Genomic DNA, 15,103 nt, shown 5'->3' on the forward strand with positions numbered 1-15,103 from the left:
ACCAGCGATTCTGTTACTCACGACATCAGGCGGAAGCGGTCAATCCCGGCTAACTGCGCCAACTTAAACAAACGTTTGTAAACCGGCATTTGCGCATTATCCGTTTAAATAGGGTCCCTTGTTTCGGCTGGCGGTTTGAGCTTCTTGACACGAATGAACCAAGCAAAGCACGCGCTGGGGCTAATGCGTGCTCCATATTCCAAAGGGGCTCTTCAACAGCTCATGGCTTCTACTTCATTCGGTTCACAGCAATTCAGGCAAGGAGTGCCCTCGTCGATTGCATCGCGCTTTCGGGATGTGCTGCGTTTCGCATAAGTGGGACAGCCCTTATGCACAGGCATATTGGAGGCGACAAGGTTCCGGAATATTGGGGCAAGCCTTCGCCGTATACAGAAGGAACCGACTTCCTGGGGACCCCAAAGAACCACCTTGACGTAAGGCTGTGCCAGGCGACCGGAGGCCGCTGCGCGCGACGCATGTTACTCACGTACCGCTCTCTCGATGCAGCTTATTAAGAAGCGTCCGCTTTCGCCGGATGTGCTTGAAATTGACAACAAGTCCCTCCACTATAAATTCCCGATGGGTGCGCTAAGTTCCATAGCCAATCGCGTAACAGGCGTGGCGTTGTCCGTCGGTAAGTCATTTGGTGGCATCGCACCGTGGGGCTATTGCGGGACACATTTATACCGTTGCGCGACACCTGTTGCAGGGTTTGCCGGCGCCGGCGTCCTGGCGCTGCGTGGTAGCCTGGACGGGACCGTGTCCTTCCTTGCCGGGAACTTCCTCCTTGCCTTTCCTCTGAAGTTCCTGGTGTCGTACGTCATCATTTACCATTACCTGGGCGGCATGCGGCACTTCGTCTGGGACCTGCATAAAGTCGGCAATAACGCTGACCGTACCAGCCTGCTGGAAGTGCCCAAGGTGGAGATATCGTCCAAGGTCCTGCTGGGGGGCAGCGCCGCGCTTGCCCTCATCTGCGCGCTGCTCTGAGAGATCTGGATAATAATGATTGTTGGGTCGCGATATGCTCCCGTGGCTGAGCGATGAACGGCAGGAAATAGGGAAAGTTCGGGCACTGGGATGAAAGATGCAAACGCTGGATGTCCTCGACTTTTAGAACCCGTTCATGCGTTTGGACTGGAAAGCTTTTCGGCCTTCCTCGCTTCCTCGACCTTTCTCACTCGTTCCCCCTTCCTTGTTGAGGCGCACTGAGGGTCTAGGTCGCGCGCTGCATCCGACAGTCAAATAGCTTATCTTCTGAGTGTTGTTCCGGCATGTGTGGGACACCTTTTGGTACATGACAATCAGTCATAGTGTTTGTTACAGATGTTCTCCATTGGTGCATGACCATCGCATCTTCAACGCCTCAGCTTTGTAACTGTGACCGCGGAGTCACTAGCAGTTGCGTCCTGCCTGAGCACCATCAACGTCACCACGACGACTTGTCAGGTGAATTTGAAAGTATCGTACACTCAACAACCAACAGGGTGGCAGTAGGTTGCCGTGTACGGGAAGTACAATACATGTACATATGTAATGTCAAGAGAGGATGTTTGCGCCACAACACACACACACGGTCGTTACGCCTTCCATGTCTTCAGCGGCCCTTCTCCGGCGTACGTCGCAAGAACATTTCGGTGCGGATGGTGCGCGAGCCCAATTGGCGACTTTTCGTGGACCTGCGTATCGGGGAATTCGAAGTGGACAGCGGACATATCAATGTAAATTGCTGGTATCCCCAGGGCCAGGAAACGTCGTTCGCCTCACCACGAAACTCGGGGACGAGACATCGGGGATAACCAGCCATTACCATCTGACATGTATTATCGTCCGCCGCTGCGGCCTAAGCGCTCTCCTAAACGCTCTTGAATCCATACACACGCACAAGCGCAGGACAATCCAACCACCATCCTGCGTCCAATGCAGCGCCAGCGCCACGGAGTGCAAGTACACCGCCCTGTACATCCTACCCTCCCTGGATGCATTCCTGGCTGACCAGCTGGCTGGTTGAGCCGCGGCCTCACATCCCCCCTAAAGCCTCACCGTCATGACGTGCTCGAGCTTGCCGCTGGTGACACTGAAACAATAGAGGATGCCATCCTCGCCCAGGCAGTAGATGAACTCGCCACGGGGCGAAGGCACGCACGCAAGGAACTCGCCGCCCTCGCGCTTACCACTGCTGAAGCTCTTGGCCACCTGCAAAGACATGGCAATGTGGTGGGTACCGGGAAACTGTCGACGAACACAGCGCAGCATCGCTGCATCCCCCTACAAGATCCGGTCCCACGCTACGGCCTTCCCCGAAGCCTTCCAGATGCTACTCTTCCTGCTGCTGCTACCTATGCTGCTGCTGTTTCACCCCAGCAGGAAATGTGCGCGGAAAACAGCGTAAACGGAATAAGGGAACCAAATCAGTGGAGCAGCCACCAGGCTACAGACAGCGTCTACAGCGATGGCCGTGGCTGCTACGGCTGCGGCGCACCTGTCCCTGCATAGTCATGACGAAGACGGTGGATGTCCGGTTGCACACCACCAGCTGGTCCTGGTTGAGTGGAAAGAGGTGCACGCTGTTGATGGCCACGTCGCCCGAGGTGGACGTCTGGGGTGGCCTGGGAACGTGGGGGAGGTGGTGGAGGGGGGGAGGGTTTTAGGGTTTTCCTTAGCGTTTAGGGTGGGGGGAGTGGGGAGCTTAGTTGGCTAGGGCGGTGAGGGGGGTAGGAGGATGAATGTGCGGGCATCAGGAGGTGAGGGTGGGGGGATAAGTATGGTTAGGATTCAAGGTCACTGATGGACCGGCAAGGATGGAGGCACTGGGTGTAACCCAACGAGACGCACTGCTAAGCTGCGGATCCATCTCAAGGCCCTTTCCAAACCCACTTCCTCGTTCAACGTTTAGCATACGTTCCATTCCCGTTCAACCCTGTCCGGAGGTAAAGCTCCTCCTCTCCCCCTCCACCCGATCCACCACCAGGCTTGGATGCCGCTTACCGCCCGACATTGCACATCTCAAAATATCTGCACCCCGTATCGTATCGTATCGTATCTCCTCCCAATGCCCGGGCCCCCACCACAAAACAAGCCATCTCTCCACACGCCGGCTCACCACGCGCCTAACCTCCTTCCCCCCTGGACGACTAGTTCCCCCGCCTCCACCAAGCGCACCTGAACGCCTGCAGGCACTCGCAGGTCTTGGCATCCCACACCCGCACCGTGGCGTCCGAGGAGGCGGAGATGACCTGGCTGCCGTCTGCTCCCCACACAGCATCATTCACAAAGGACGTGTGGCCCCGCATCTCTTTGAGCATCTTGCCGCTCTTGAGGCCGTGGACTCGGACCGTGCCGTCGAACGAGCCGCTCAGGACCTGGGCACGGGCGCAGGCATGAGGGAGACAGGGCACGTGGAGATATGGAGCATTTGGAGAAGACGACGGGTGGCGCTGGGAGGCCAGGGCGGCAGCGACGTAGGCAACGATTTCCCTTAACCCTGCTTGGCATCAGGGAAGGGAAGCACCGCGCAGCAACCAGACACGCGCTCCGGATGTTGAGTGCATGGTGGGTCAGGAACACACCGGGTAATACGAGGTGCTAGGCAAAGGAGAGGGGAAAACACTATACTCGTCCATGGCTTCGGCCCGGCCTATCCCGGCCCTAAGGCTCTATCTCACGCACCCACGATATCCCACCTGCGTGCCGTCCTTAGACAGGCTGACGCACGTGACGCCCTGGCTGTGTGCCCGGTCGAAGCGGCGGAGGCATTGGCCAGTGCGGATCTTCCATACCTTGATACGGCCGTCTTGGGAGCCTGTCGGGCGCCGTCAATAGGGGACCAAGACGACCGCGTGGAGAGAGAGAGAGAAAGAGAGAGAGAGAGTCGGGAATTCGGGGGTTGATATGAGGCTCGTGAAAAGCAGCTCCCAAGAATGCACATGTGTTGGGAGTAAAGGGATTAGTTGTGGTGGGTTAGGAAGCACACAACAGGCAGCACATTAAAACGGGGGAAATTGACAGAGCTTCGAAAGAGAGAGGTATAAATCTATCATACATATATTATATATATGTATGTATACAATATATTCCCTGGGATATTCCCTCTTTGAAACCCGACACGTACCCGACACGAGCATCTCGCTGTCCCTGCTGAACCCCAGACACAGCACCGCCTCGTCGTGCATCATGAACATCTCCTCAGCCTGATAGGCCAGGTCCTTCTTCAGGCGGCCAGTCACGGTGTCCCAAACCTGGAAGGGAAAATGGCGGGTGGGGGATGGCAAGCAAAGTGCATCAGGGTTTTAGGCAGGATGGCAAACCAAGGAAAAAGACAACCAGATTGCCTTAAGAACCTAAGCGCCACAGACGTCACAACGGGGGGAGGGGGCCTACACCAGATAGATAGATAGATTAAAGCAGTCGACCCGGGACGGGGGTGAGGAGTGTGACCCCGGTGACACCATTGCCCACGACAATGCCATAGTGCCGAACCCGTCCGCCAACCCCTCCCTCCTTTCCTTCAAAACCCGCCGTACCACTCCCTCCCACCCTTTCGTAGGGAGAGCGGGAGGGCGGGAGGCATTTGCGTTCGCCCGGGGGTCACGTCTGGGTCGCATTGCCGCTTCATTGCCAACACGCCCCTCATCCCCTCACTCTTCACTTTCCCTGGGCACCACACCTCAATGAACCCGTCCACACTGCCAGTAACCAGCATGGAGCCATCCGGGGAGAAGCGGGCAACCTCGGGGTGGCTCTTGGCGGAGAAACGGACCTGCGAGTATACATACGTACATACATACATACATACGCACATTGCCCATTGAACCACAGATAGCGATACCAGGGTAATACGAGGATGGCGGGGCAGGGCGGTGCGGCGGCGGATGCCGGCGAGATGGTTTGGTGCTTTTGCGGACGAGTTTGCCATGTGGGTGCTTTCCATCGCATTCCCCCCTCCCCTTCCACCCACTAACCCCGGTCCCCGGGGGCACCTCCAGCGCCCCCCCCCAGCCCGGCCGCACCTCGTGGTCGGGTACGGAGGGGTAGGCCTCCACTTCGTCCCGAGCGGACTGCACCGTGCCCCGGAACAGGTCGAAGGCGGTGCCCGGGGGCAGCAGCCCCTGGCTCTGCTGCCTTCAAGCGCAGCGGGGGGGGGGGGGAGACGAACCACGAAGTGTGTTCAAGTTCAAGCGGTGGTGGGGGGAAAGACGAAGCGGTGGTGGGGGAAGGGACGAAGGGCGGGATTGTGTTCATGGAATGTGCGTAGGAGAAAGGTAGGAGCGGAGGCGCATGTGTGTCTGGGGGGAAAGGGGGGAAAGGATGTACAGTGGCTGTAAATAGCTTGCGTGATGAAGGGAGCCGGGACCTAAGGAAAGACCGTACCCAAACAGCATAGCGCCCAGGCAAAGCTGTAAGGGAAACATTGGGTGCTTCACATGCAAGTCAAATGCCGCGCGGTCCAAAGCACCAACTGCGGCAGGGAGAGGACAGCTGCCCGTCATCAACAGCTGTGACCCACATCAGCTAGTAGCGCCGCTGCTTTCGGTGGTGGTACAGCTGTTGAGGCTGCTGCTGTTGCTACAGCTCCTGTAAGCATCCCGGCCGCGAAGCCTGTGGTGGCCTTTCCACCGCGTACAGTCCGTTCCCATCCCCGCTCCCATTCCCGCTCCACACCCCGTTCTAAAACACCCCCGTGGCAGCCAAGCCCCCAGCTCCACTCCCCATCTCAGCTGCTGTCGCCAGCTCTGCTAGGACCAGGCGCCCGTCTCGTGCCCCTCTCTCTCTCGCCCCAGTTCACGTTTCCGTTCCCGGAACCCGGGTGCTCCCCCGGGCAGTAATAATTGACAATACCGGAGAGATGATTGCAAAATACTATGATCCGGTGGGTGCCTGATACGACGTTTGTGTTTGTGTATGTACCGCTGCGTCTGGCCAGCTGATTATCTCACCATTTGAGCGCCTGACCGATGAGGGCCATCATGCGACTGGGGGGAACCATAACCACCTGGCGGGAGGGGGAGGGAAGGGGGCGGCGGGGGCCGGCGGGGGGAACTGATGGAGTTACATGCAAACGTCAAGAGGACGGTAAGGGGAAATAGGGGAAGCGGATAATCGACATGAGCCAAGTGGTCACCCATAAGGGCGCGCTGCTCAGGGGACTTCGTCTTCTAGCCCAGCCGCACTCCTCCCCAGCCCTTCCTTTCCACCTCCCCGCCAAATCAACCTAAATTCGTAAATACAGAATACCTCCAGTCTTCCCTTCCGATCTTGCCTTCCTCAAACCCTCCAGCACCATCCGCAACTTCCTACTCATGCAAATCTCCAATACACCCACACGCCGTAACCCGCTAGACATCCAAACATCTCCCGCCGCACCTGCCCTCCCACCCCCTTACCTCCCCCCCCCAAAAAAAAGCTTTCCCCCCAAACACGCATACAAACACGCACGCACACACACATACCGACACACCTCCTGGCTGAGTGCGTGCGCCAGAGCAGCTCTCCGCTTCTCCTTGCTGCTGCCGCCAACGTACACCTCCCGTGCATCGAAGTATGTACGAGAGGCCAGATGCTCCAGGCGCATGTAGCGCTCCGGGTCGTCCAGCTTCATGCGTTGAAACACCTAAAGGCCGCGTGCGTGCGTGCGTGTGTGTGTGTGTGCGAGCTGGTGAGGTGGTAGGTAGGTGCACCACCATGTGCAACAAGAAACGGTAATCAACTGCCAACGTGCAAAGCCCCAACTCCCGTAGAAACAGGCAACCTGAAGGCGACTGCCCACAAGAACCTGAAACCTTGCCCTCAAATATCACAGACATTTCTAGTTTTTGGAAATGGAAATGGGTAGTGGATAGGAAATGGGTAAAACATATGCGAGAAGTTGAGAACAGACTGCCGAGGAGAAGGATGCGGCCATGGTGGCCATGCAAAGAGCAACGGTGATGGTGGGCCGCCCTGTCCCGTCCCGTCCCCTCCCGCGCAGCCCAGCCCAGCCCGCCCGGGCGCCCCTTGGTGGTCGGCACATGTGTGACCTCCGCACCCTTCCCATCAATGCCGTAGACCCGGCCCTGCACACCCTTAGGCTCTTACCTGCGTTTGTCGCAACATCGCCCGGGCGGTATCGATCTCTCGCAGCTCGAATAACTCCAACACGATCTGGAGATCGTGGTGGCGACAGCAATGGTGGGGGTGGCGGGTGAGGGGATATGATGAGGCAACGTAACGAATTGCTGATCCATTCAGGGTGTAGGACGGGTGAAGTGGTGCGGGAGGATTAGCGCGGGAGGAAGGAGGTGTGTGGAAGGCAGAGGAAGATGGATGGAAGGCAGGACCTGACCCGGAAGGGAATCGCCAACAAGTTGTAATTTGGAGGGTTGGGTGTCATCTGGGGACTCCTTGCCACTAGACCTCCCACTTCATCCACCTTGCAGGCCTTCGTTCCGCGGCGTCAGCCCCCGGCCACAGCCTCCCTCACCCTCCCCACACTCATACCCTACAACCCTCCCCCAATCAGCAGTGTGGGGGTTCTGCTCCGAGTTCTGCTCCGAGCGCTCGCACCTGTTCGTAGAGGTCCTCCAACTTCGCACGGGGCAGCTTTAACTGCGCCACTTGCGGAAGCACTGCGTCCCATCTCCCGTTGTTGATATCAGATACGAAGTTCTCAACGCTGTCGACGGTATTCAGGGACACCTGGCATTCGTTCTGCAGGCCAACACCCCAGATGTGCAACGTTACCATTCCTGGGCAACCCACCCCTCATGAGGATAAATGCTAATGCATGAGATATATATATTTTTACGTACCTGAATTGCATTGAATGATTCTGTCAAGCCGTTCTCCTTGCAAAACTGCAGAATGATCTTGATAACACTGCGCGACAGTGTACTCCGTTGCCAAATAGCTCCCAACGGACGCTAAGTTTGCATCATGAATAACGTACTCGGTCGCCTCAATCTCAAGCGACATGGCTTCACTGGCTCCGCCCGGCGAAAGGAGCGGCGCGCCGCAAGGAGAAGGCTACAGAAGCCAAGGTCCTTTTGCAAGCTTAACTTGTGCAACCTATTTTGATTGGCATGGTAGGCATTACCGTAATTTAATTGACAAGGTCGGCATCAGCACCTAACAGGCAAACCCTTCGTTAATGCTGACCTTGCATATAACGTTTTCTAGTCGCCAGTACTTAGGCATTTAATGGGCAGAACGGCAGTTACAGGTTCCAAGGACTGCACATGCGTTGACCAGATAGTTCAGCCAAAACAGTTCGTGAGGGCGTCGTGCCTCATGCACACAACTGTCCACTGCATTGCTGCTATAAGCAGTAAAGGTACACCTTTTAAACCATTACCGAATGAATATGAACATATGTGTCCTAATAAGTCACGCACCTGAGCGTGCGGCCCACGGGTCAAATTGCTTCCTTTGCCGTTACAAGAAAACAGGTAGAGGTTGAATTTGAATTTCCAAAAGAGAAATAGATACAATCCACATACCAGCAAAAGCCTACCAAGGAAAGCTATTACGAAACAGGTGCGACAGAATCCGGTTGGGACAACTAGCATACGGCAGCTAGCATGGGAGCACCTTTCCCTAACGGTCTCCCAGTTCAACTGACAAATTCACAGCACCATACCCCCACACCAACCATAAATTCCCTTTCTGAAGATTCACCGACTACAACTGCAACACGGTTGCATGCCGCTACGCTGTCGAAAATATCTCATCAACAACACAGCGCCCGCATTTTCCGCTTGACCCAGATCGCCATCATCGCAACAGCAAGCTGGACTTAAACTGCCGTGAAACACAGGCATACTGCTAAATCACCATTCACAATATCCAGCGTAGGACCTTGAGTGGGAAGAGGATAGGTGCGAACGGCAGCAGCAGGATGCAGGTGAGGGTACGGAAGGCCGACTGCGAGAAGACAGAACAGCGAGGGGGCCAGAGCAGGGGATCAGAGCGCATGTAGATCGCCGTAGGCCTAACTTTGGATGACTTCCTACATCCTCATTCATTTTATCCACGCCTGGGTCAACGGCCTTGCATCTTAATCTCAAACAAATTACATTATTAATTAAGAAACACGTGTGGGGTTTTTTCAGCTCGTTGAATAGCTTAAGGAGTTTTCTCCCGGTAGCGGCAAGACAGATCGACGCTGCCTGATTCTTCGCAGGTATTGCATACTATTTGTACTCTTCTCCAACAAATGACAAGCCATCGCCATAACATATCGATGCATTGGAATTCCCTGCTGGGCTGCAATCTCTAACGACATATCGCAATCGTTTCAGCTCCTGCGCGAGTATTTGTCGCGATGATTGAGCGAGACGAGCCACTGTGGGAGCATACGGCATGATGGCCTTGTTTGTTATCTGGGAGTGAGATATTTGCGCAACTCGCGGGAGTCCCGTAATCGACGCCAAGTCGACGTGGCATCAATCGGCGACACGACACTTGGCAAAGCGTCCCCAAAGTCCTAGACAAATGTGGGTGAGGGCCCAGCCGAAGCCAAAGAAAAAACAGTTTCTCCCTTTACCTTTGCAATCCACCAAGGTATCAGCACCGGTAGAAGGAATAGGAAGAGTGGCAGGAAAGCGAGCGTGCAGAAGAGCTTGAAGAGCAGAATGAACGGCAGCAGCGGGCCTGCAGGAAAGGAATATAAGCGCACAACATGCGTATGTTGCTAGATTCCTCTTCATACCCAAAAATTTACAGACAGTTGGCTCGCTGGTCAGCTCGACAGTCCGAAAGCTCAACAGGTTACTCCTGTGCCCCTACCGATGATGGGTGCTAGGATCATATTCGTGATGAGGCCCATTGTGTTTCAATCAAGTCCGCCTGCAGCAATTTGTATGGAGTAGCCGACTAATACGTCTGACTGCTCAGATTTTGGACTTCTGAGCCAGACGATGGTTAGCATACAGTATATGTCTCCGCAGTGGCTTTCAGGTCCTGCACGACATCACACAAAAGCCGGATCCGAGGTGCGTTCCGAGGGCTGTGGCGTTGGGCGTTCAGTTGCCGTACAGTACGGCAAGTCCAGGTCATATGACGGTGGCGGACTTTGACCTCGGAACTGGGACATGAACTTTGGCTACCTCACAAACGCGAAATGCCTTGCCAGATGCCTACGAAAATTTCAAACCTGAGAAGCACTACAGTGATTTTTCTTCTACACCCGTCAAACTCCTGCGCGAATCCTTGCCTGCTATCGGGAATAGGGGAGGTTTCAGCCTTCAACACAACGGGCGCTTGACGATTCGCACAATTTTTAATTATCTTCGTGGAGAATTCTCCTACTTCCTAGACAAGTAATTAAGGCAGATGGTTACCAACAGTTTTTTTCACGCGCTAATAGAGTGGTGGTTGGGAGTACTTCGAGTAGCGACGCTGCTCGCACTGTCGCCGCTATTGCTCCCGGCCTTGGCACTACGCTATATGGGCAGCGGTAAGGACCCCGTAAGAGGTCTCCTCCAGGGCAAGGCACCTCCTGCTATCCTCTCCGTTCGTTTTCTCCTCTTCCGGTTGCTGATGTATTCGCCAATCGCCTTTCTGCCGCCGCAACCGCACGAGACCCGACTGTTGCTTACCATATGACGTTGACATAGTCAAAACGAAACGAAAAGAAAGGAAAAATATGTCCAGAAAAGATTTCAGGCAAATTGCCATAGTGCCTTTTACTGTGAGGTTACTTCCGAAGGCGTCCGGCTTGCATTCACGCACATTCCCTGAAGCTTTTCTTTTTGCCCGGCGGCCCTTATTGCGCTCCTCATGGCTTGCTGCTTGGCTGTATGATGTCTTGTTCAAACAACCCACAGGCACAGCATCAGTACTGCTAACGGCAATCCTAATACCGTTCATGGTGTTGTGGGTGGCTGTAAGGACGGGTGGGTGTGTGGGTGGGCGCGTGATGGCTGGGTAGGTGGCTGGCTACGTGTGCGTGTCGAGGTGCTGTTAATACATGTTTGGATCGTGTCAAGGTCACGCTCGAACAAAAACACGGGACTGTACTACTGTGCCTGTAGCTCGGCCGCGTACCTTGCCCAGTATTGCGGATTGAAGTAGCGATGCGGATCGAAAGGTCTTGCTCGCGCCTAGATTTTCCTATTTCTCTCTTACACAGAACATTGGAACGCGAAACATTGCGTCTTGCGATATTCGGAAGCTTCAAAAAATTATATTCGAGTCACATTAGGGGATTTAGGATTTTAGGAGGATATTAGCTTCTTTCGCTTCTCAAACCGGCCCTGCTCTTGTTCCCTCTGTGTCAATCGACCCTAACCCGGCCCGACCCACGCGGCGCTGGCCAATTGACGGCTAACCGCAGGATACCGTTTCTTACGCGCCGCGTCGTCCACGCTGTTCTCGCTGCCGTACGAGATCTTCGTGGCGCCGTACCGCTTCCTGCGCCTGCTGACTAAGCCCCACAGCATGTCTGGTACGCAATGGACCCCGGCAACTGTCAGCGAACCCGTTCAGAGTTAGGGTTTTAGGTTTTGTCAAAACCCGCAGAGCTACCGTGACCCACGGGTCGTTCGTCAGCCGGCGAGCTTGCGACGTATTCGACACGACGTGATGCCCCAGTGCCCAAACTGGCAGCAGCAAATGGAGCCCGAACAGTTAGACCCCGGACCCAAGAGGTTGTGCGAGGATAGCGTTTGACCAGGTTCCCCCTCCTCCTGGGCGGGAAATCAGCCCGGGGGAGGGCGGAGGCCGGAGGCACAGTCAAGGCTCAGGATAGGCCACTCAAGAAGTGGCGAAGTGGGCTGGGGCGCAGCAGCTGCAGCGGCTCGTAGATGGCGCCGTATCATTCTATTCTCATGCGAGTATGTCTACCACTGGGAGTATGCACTATCCCTACCTCTTTTGTGTATCACGAAGGGCTGGTGAAGCTGAATTATAAGCGGTTATGGTGGCGGAGGTGATGGCGGTTGTGATGTCGGAGGTGATGGCGGTGGTGCTGGAGGTGGTGCTGGAGGTGGTGCTGGAGGTGGTGATGGCGGCGAAAGGCTGCTTAATGGAATAGCTGCAGTGTAGGAGAAGAGCTGTTGACCTGTTTTGGCTGATACAGGTAGGAAGTTGAACCAGCCAGCCACACGGCCAAAACACTGCGGTGCTGTGACTGGCGTCACAGCCGGCCACATCATCACGCGTTTCAATGGAGCGCTGCGGGGTTGCTTGTTAGCAGCGGCAAATGGGGAGGCGAGAGGGGAGGCGAGGTCAGGGGGCTGCTGGCCGACCAGTCTGATGTATCATTGCATGTAGAGTTGAGACTGGATGGCAGTGGGACGCATGCCTAAGCCAATTTGATTTTATCGATACTATAGACATGGAGCTGCGGATTGTTTCCTGCGAAATCTTTTCCTTCAAAAGGTTTTTTGGGGGGCCCTCATTGGTTTGTAGGTAGGCAGGTGCTTCTTGCTGTGTGGGCAAGGGTTTATTCTTCTATAGCTTGGGGGACGCGAACCAGCGGTACGGTATCTTGCAGGGAAAAAAAGGTGACTATAGGGTCGATAGATAGTATTGCAGGACCCCACGTGTTCCAGTAATGGCGTGATGTGGGAATTGCAACTGGGAATTACGTCATCTGCGAGGTGTGCTGGGTGCACCACAACTCCTGGCAGCAAGGCACAAGAGCGCCGCAGGAGGTATCCATCCACCCCCCCTGTGGCTTGTGCACCATTGTGCACATTGTCGCGGGCTGACGCTGACTGACCGACCACTGTCTTCTCAATGCATCAATTTGGCCAGCCCATCGCCGATGCCCTTCCTAGGACTTGGGATGATGTTGCAAGAGCCAACCTCGAGGGTCGTACGGTCGAAGGACACTTTCGCTGCCCATTTTCACCACCGATCATCTACACGCAGATAAGCAGATACGCAGAGCTGTGTGATGTTGCTGGGTCTCCAAAATTACTGTCAGGGGCGGTGTACGGAAAGGACGGAGATCCAGGACGAATCCTGAGGAAATCCACAAACCTGGAATAATACTTGGGCAATAAACGTTATAGAGCAGCAGAACCTTAGAGCATCTATCTTCTCTAAACAAGAGGTTGTGAGAGATGGGGACCTGGTACGAGGGATAGGCAACAGGCGTTCACTGCAAAGCTGCTCTGCCTGCTGTTTACAATTCCCCACCCCCAAACACACAGACATCAAAGTTTATACACACACACACACACTAAACATGCACAGGACAAGGTCTACTGTCCAATCATGTACAGTTTAATGATTGCCGCATCGATATGCTCTTTCCTCTCCTTCCCTCCTCTTGTTTTCTCAAATGGACAAGCACAGCAAGGAACATCATCGTCAGCGCCGCAGGAGGTGTTCCTCAGCGCCACAGCGAGCAGCAACTGTCGCCAAAAGATTCCCCTGACGCAGACAGGTCCCCAACTTCGGAGCAAAATTCCCCCGCTGAGAACCTACGAGCCACATCGTACACATATGTCATTGTTCCGGTCAACAACATCGTCATGTAAATGAATATGAATCACGATGCCGTACAGGGAGTTGGACCTTCAGGATATGGACATAAGCCGACGTAGAACCTAACGATGAAAATCCGAATACATGAACCCGGCGCCCTCCCTTGCTCTCTGCACACAAACACACATACAGACGCATACAGACCCAATCAGGCTTCCACGCTGCCTGCTCTCAGCTAAAACCCTAAATCTCTCATTAACCGCCCTTTGACGCGGTTTCCTATAAATACCCCCACGTGCCATTATCTTCCGTTGCCCTTCCTGCCAAGCAGCCATTCAGACGACATGAAAGATGGCTCGCCAACTCAAAATTGGATGGGCAGCGCCGCCATGAAGCTCTCCGCTGTCATACACACGGACATACGCACAGACGGACATATACACAGGCATAAAAGCAGGGACGGGGGTAGAGGAGGGGGGAATGAGAGAGAGAGAGAGGACGGCGCAGATTGCGGGTGACCTCATCCCCCCAACGGCAAGTGGGTCATGTACCCAGCGGCCGTGTGTTGGAGAAAAAGAGAGGACCGGCCAGCAGAGTAATGGCTGATGGCGATGTGGGGCACGGCAAGCAGCCGCAGCCCTTCGCCACGGAGGTGACGCGCTGGCGGACAATGCAACCACCACCTTCCCAGCACCGCCGCACGCCTCCGGCCTCCCCCAACAGTCCATACTCCCTCCCTGCCCCATTTCATTGCCTCCCCAACCCCCCGACCCCCCACCCCAACCCCCACAGCTGACTCCTCACCTTTCCTCGGGCGGTACTGCCGCAGGTCCTCTACGAGCTCCCGTACCTGCAGGGCCACGTGCCGCAGCTGCTGCCCTGTCTGAAGCCGTACATCGCCCTTGTCAGCCACCAGCCCCGGACGCAGTACCCGCGGCTTGTACTTCTGAACCTCCTGGGTGGCCGGGGGTTGAGGGGGTGGGGGAGGGAAGGGAGGGGGAGGGAGGGAGAGTAGTAAGGATGTATGGATATATGTAGGGCCCAAGGGAGAAGTACATAATGACCGACGCCTCCCTCCCCTCCCTCCCCTGGTCTGGTACACTCTTGCCCTGGCAGCAGCTTCACTCGTTTGTGGTTCGTCCTCCCCTCCCTCCCCTCCCTCCCCTCCCTCCCCTCCCTCCCCTCCCTCCTGACCGACCTACCTGGTGCAGCTTGTCCCTCAACACACACAGCTGACGGAAGTACCCCGAGTGCCACTGCGCCGTGGCGAGATCCGAGTTCTTGAGCACCACCTGCCGGCCCAGCACCCGCAGCCGGGCGCCCAAATGCAGGTCCCACAGGCCGGCGGGACGGCCCGTGTCGCACATGGACACGTGGCCACCGCTGATGCCAGGTACGGTCAGCTCCGGAATACGGTCGTACGGCTGGCCTGGGGCCGGCGGCGTGACGGGGTCGCGCATGGTGAAGTTGTACGACGCGCTGGCAAAGTCGTACACAAGGGTGCAATGGCGGGGCGCCAGGCCGCCGCCAGCGGTGGGGTTGGTGTCGATGCGGAAGGTGAGGTCCGTAGACTCAATGTCTTCGAACCTGCGTGCGGTGATCAGTGATTTTTTTTCATTTAGGGCGGGTCTCAATTTATTCCAAAGTTGCTAGGGACGCCGTAATTTATTCCGTAAGTGTGGGGCGCTGG

The 15,103-nt window shown here is 55.7% G+C and overlaps 2 protein-coding genes across 2 annotated transcripts in view; both read right to left on the bottom strand.

The window, feature by feature from the left end:
• Positions 1 to 709: 709 nt before the first annotated feature.
• VOLCADRAFT_109155 (uncharacterized protein) lies at positions 710 to 7,950 on the bottom strand (the record flags this gene model as incomplete). The annotated part of the gene is made up of 14 exons (XM_002952096.1): positions 710 to 1,679; positions 2,044 to 2,196; positions 2,483 to 2,609; positions 3,163 to 3,362; positions 3,684 to 3,802; positions 4,112 to 4,238; positions 4,667 to 4,759; positions 5,010 to 5,121; positions 5,937 to 5,992; positions 6,458 to 6,610; positions 7,075 to 7,140; positions 7,543 to 7,686; positions 7,788 to 7,854; positions 7,925 to 7,950. The coding sequence occupies 14 exons, from the start codon at positions 7,948 to 7,950 to the stop codon at positions 1,581 to 1,583; spliced, it is 1,542 nt and encodes a 513-aa protein (XP_002952142.1). The 3' UTR covers positions 710 to 1,580.
• An 861-nt stretch (positions 7,951 to 8,811) lies between these two features.
• VOLCADRAFT_92748 (uncharacterized protein) overlaps positions 8,812 to 15,103 on the bottom strand; it is a gene marked incomplete at both ends in the record, with an annotated part of 6,640 nt that continues 348 nt past the window's right edge. The window contains 7 exons of the mRNA XM_002952097.1: positions 8,812 to 8,898; positions 9,521 to 9,627; positions 10,575 to 10,859; positions 11,023 to 11,096; positions 11,281 to 11,419; positions 14,218 to 14,368; positions 14,616 to 15,000. Coding sequence (XP_002952143.1) covers positions 8,812 to 8,898; positions 9,521 to 9,627; positions 10,575 to 10,859; positions 11,023 to 11,096; positions 11,281 to 11,419; positions 14,218 to 14,368; positions 14,616 to 15,000 — 1,228 coding nt within the window. The remainder of the gene's footprint in view (positions 8,899 to 9,520; positions 9,628 to 10,574; positions 10,860 to 11,022; positions 11,097 to 11,280; positions 11,420 to 14,217; positions 14,369 to 14,615; positions 15,001 to 15,103) is intronic.

The sequence above is a fragment of the Volvox carteri genome (genome assembly GCF_000143455.1).
Source record: "Volvox carteri f. nagariensis unplaced genomic scaffold VOLCAscaffold_27, whole genome shotgun sequence".
In the NCBI taxonomy this organism is placed as follows: Eukaryota; Viridiplantae; Chlorophyta; class Chlorophyceae; order Chlamydomonadales; family Volvocaceae; genus Volvox; species Volvox carteri.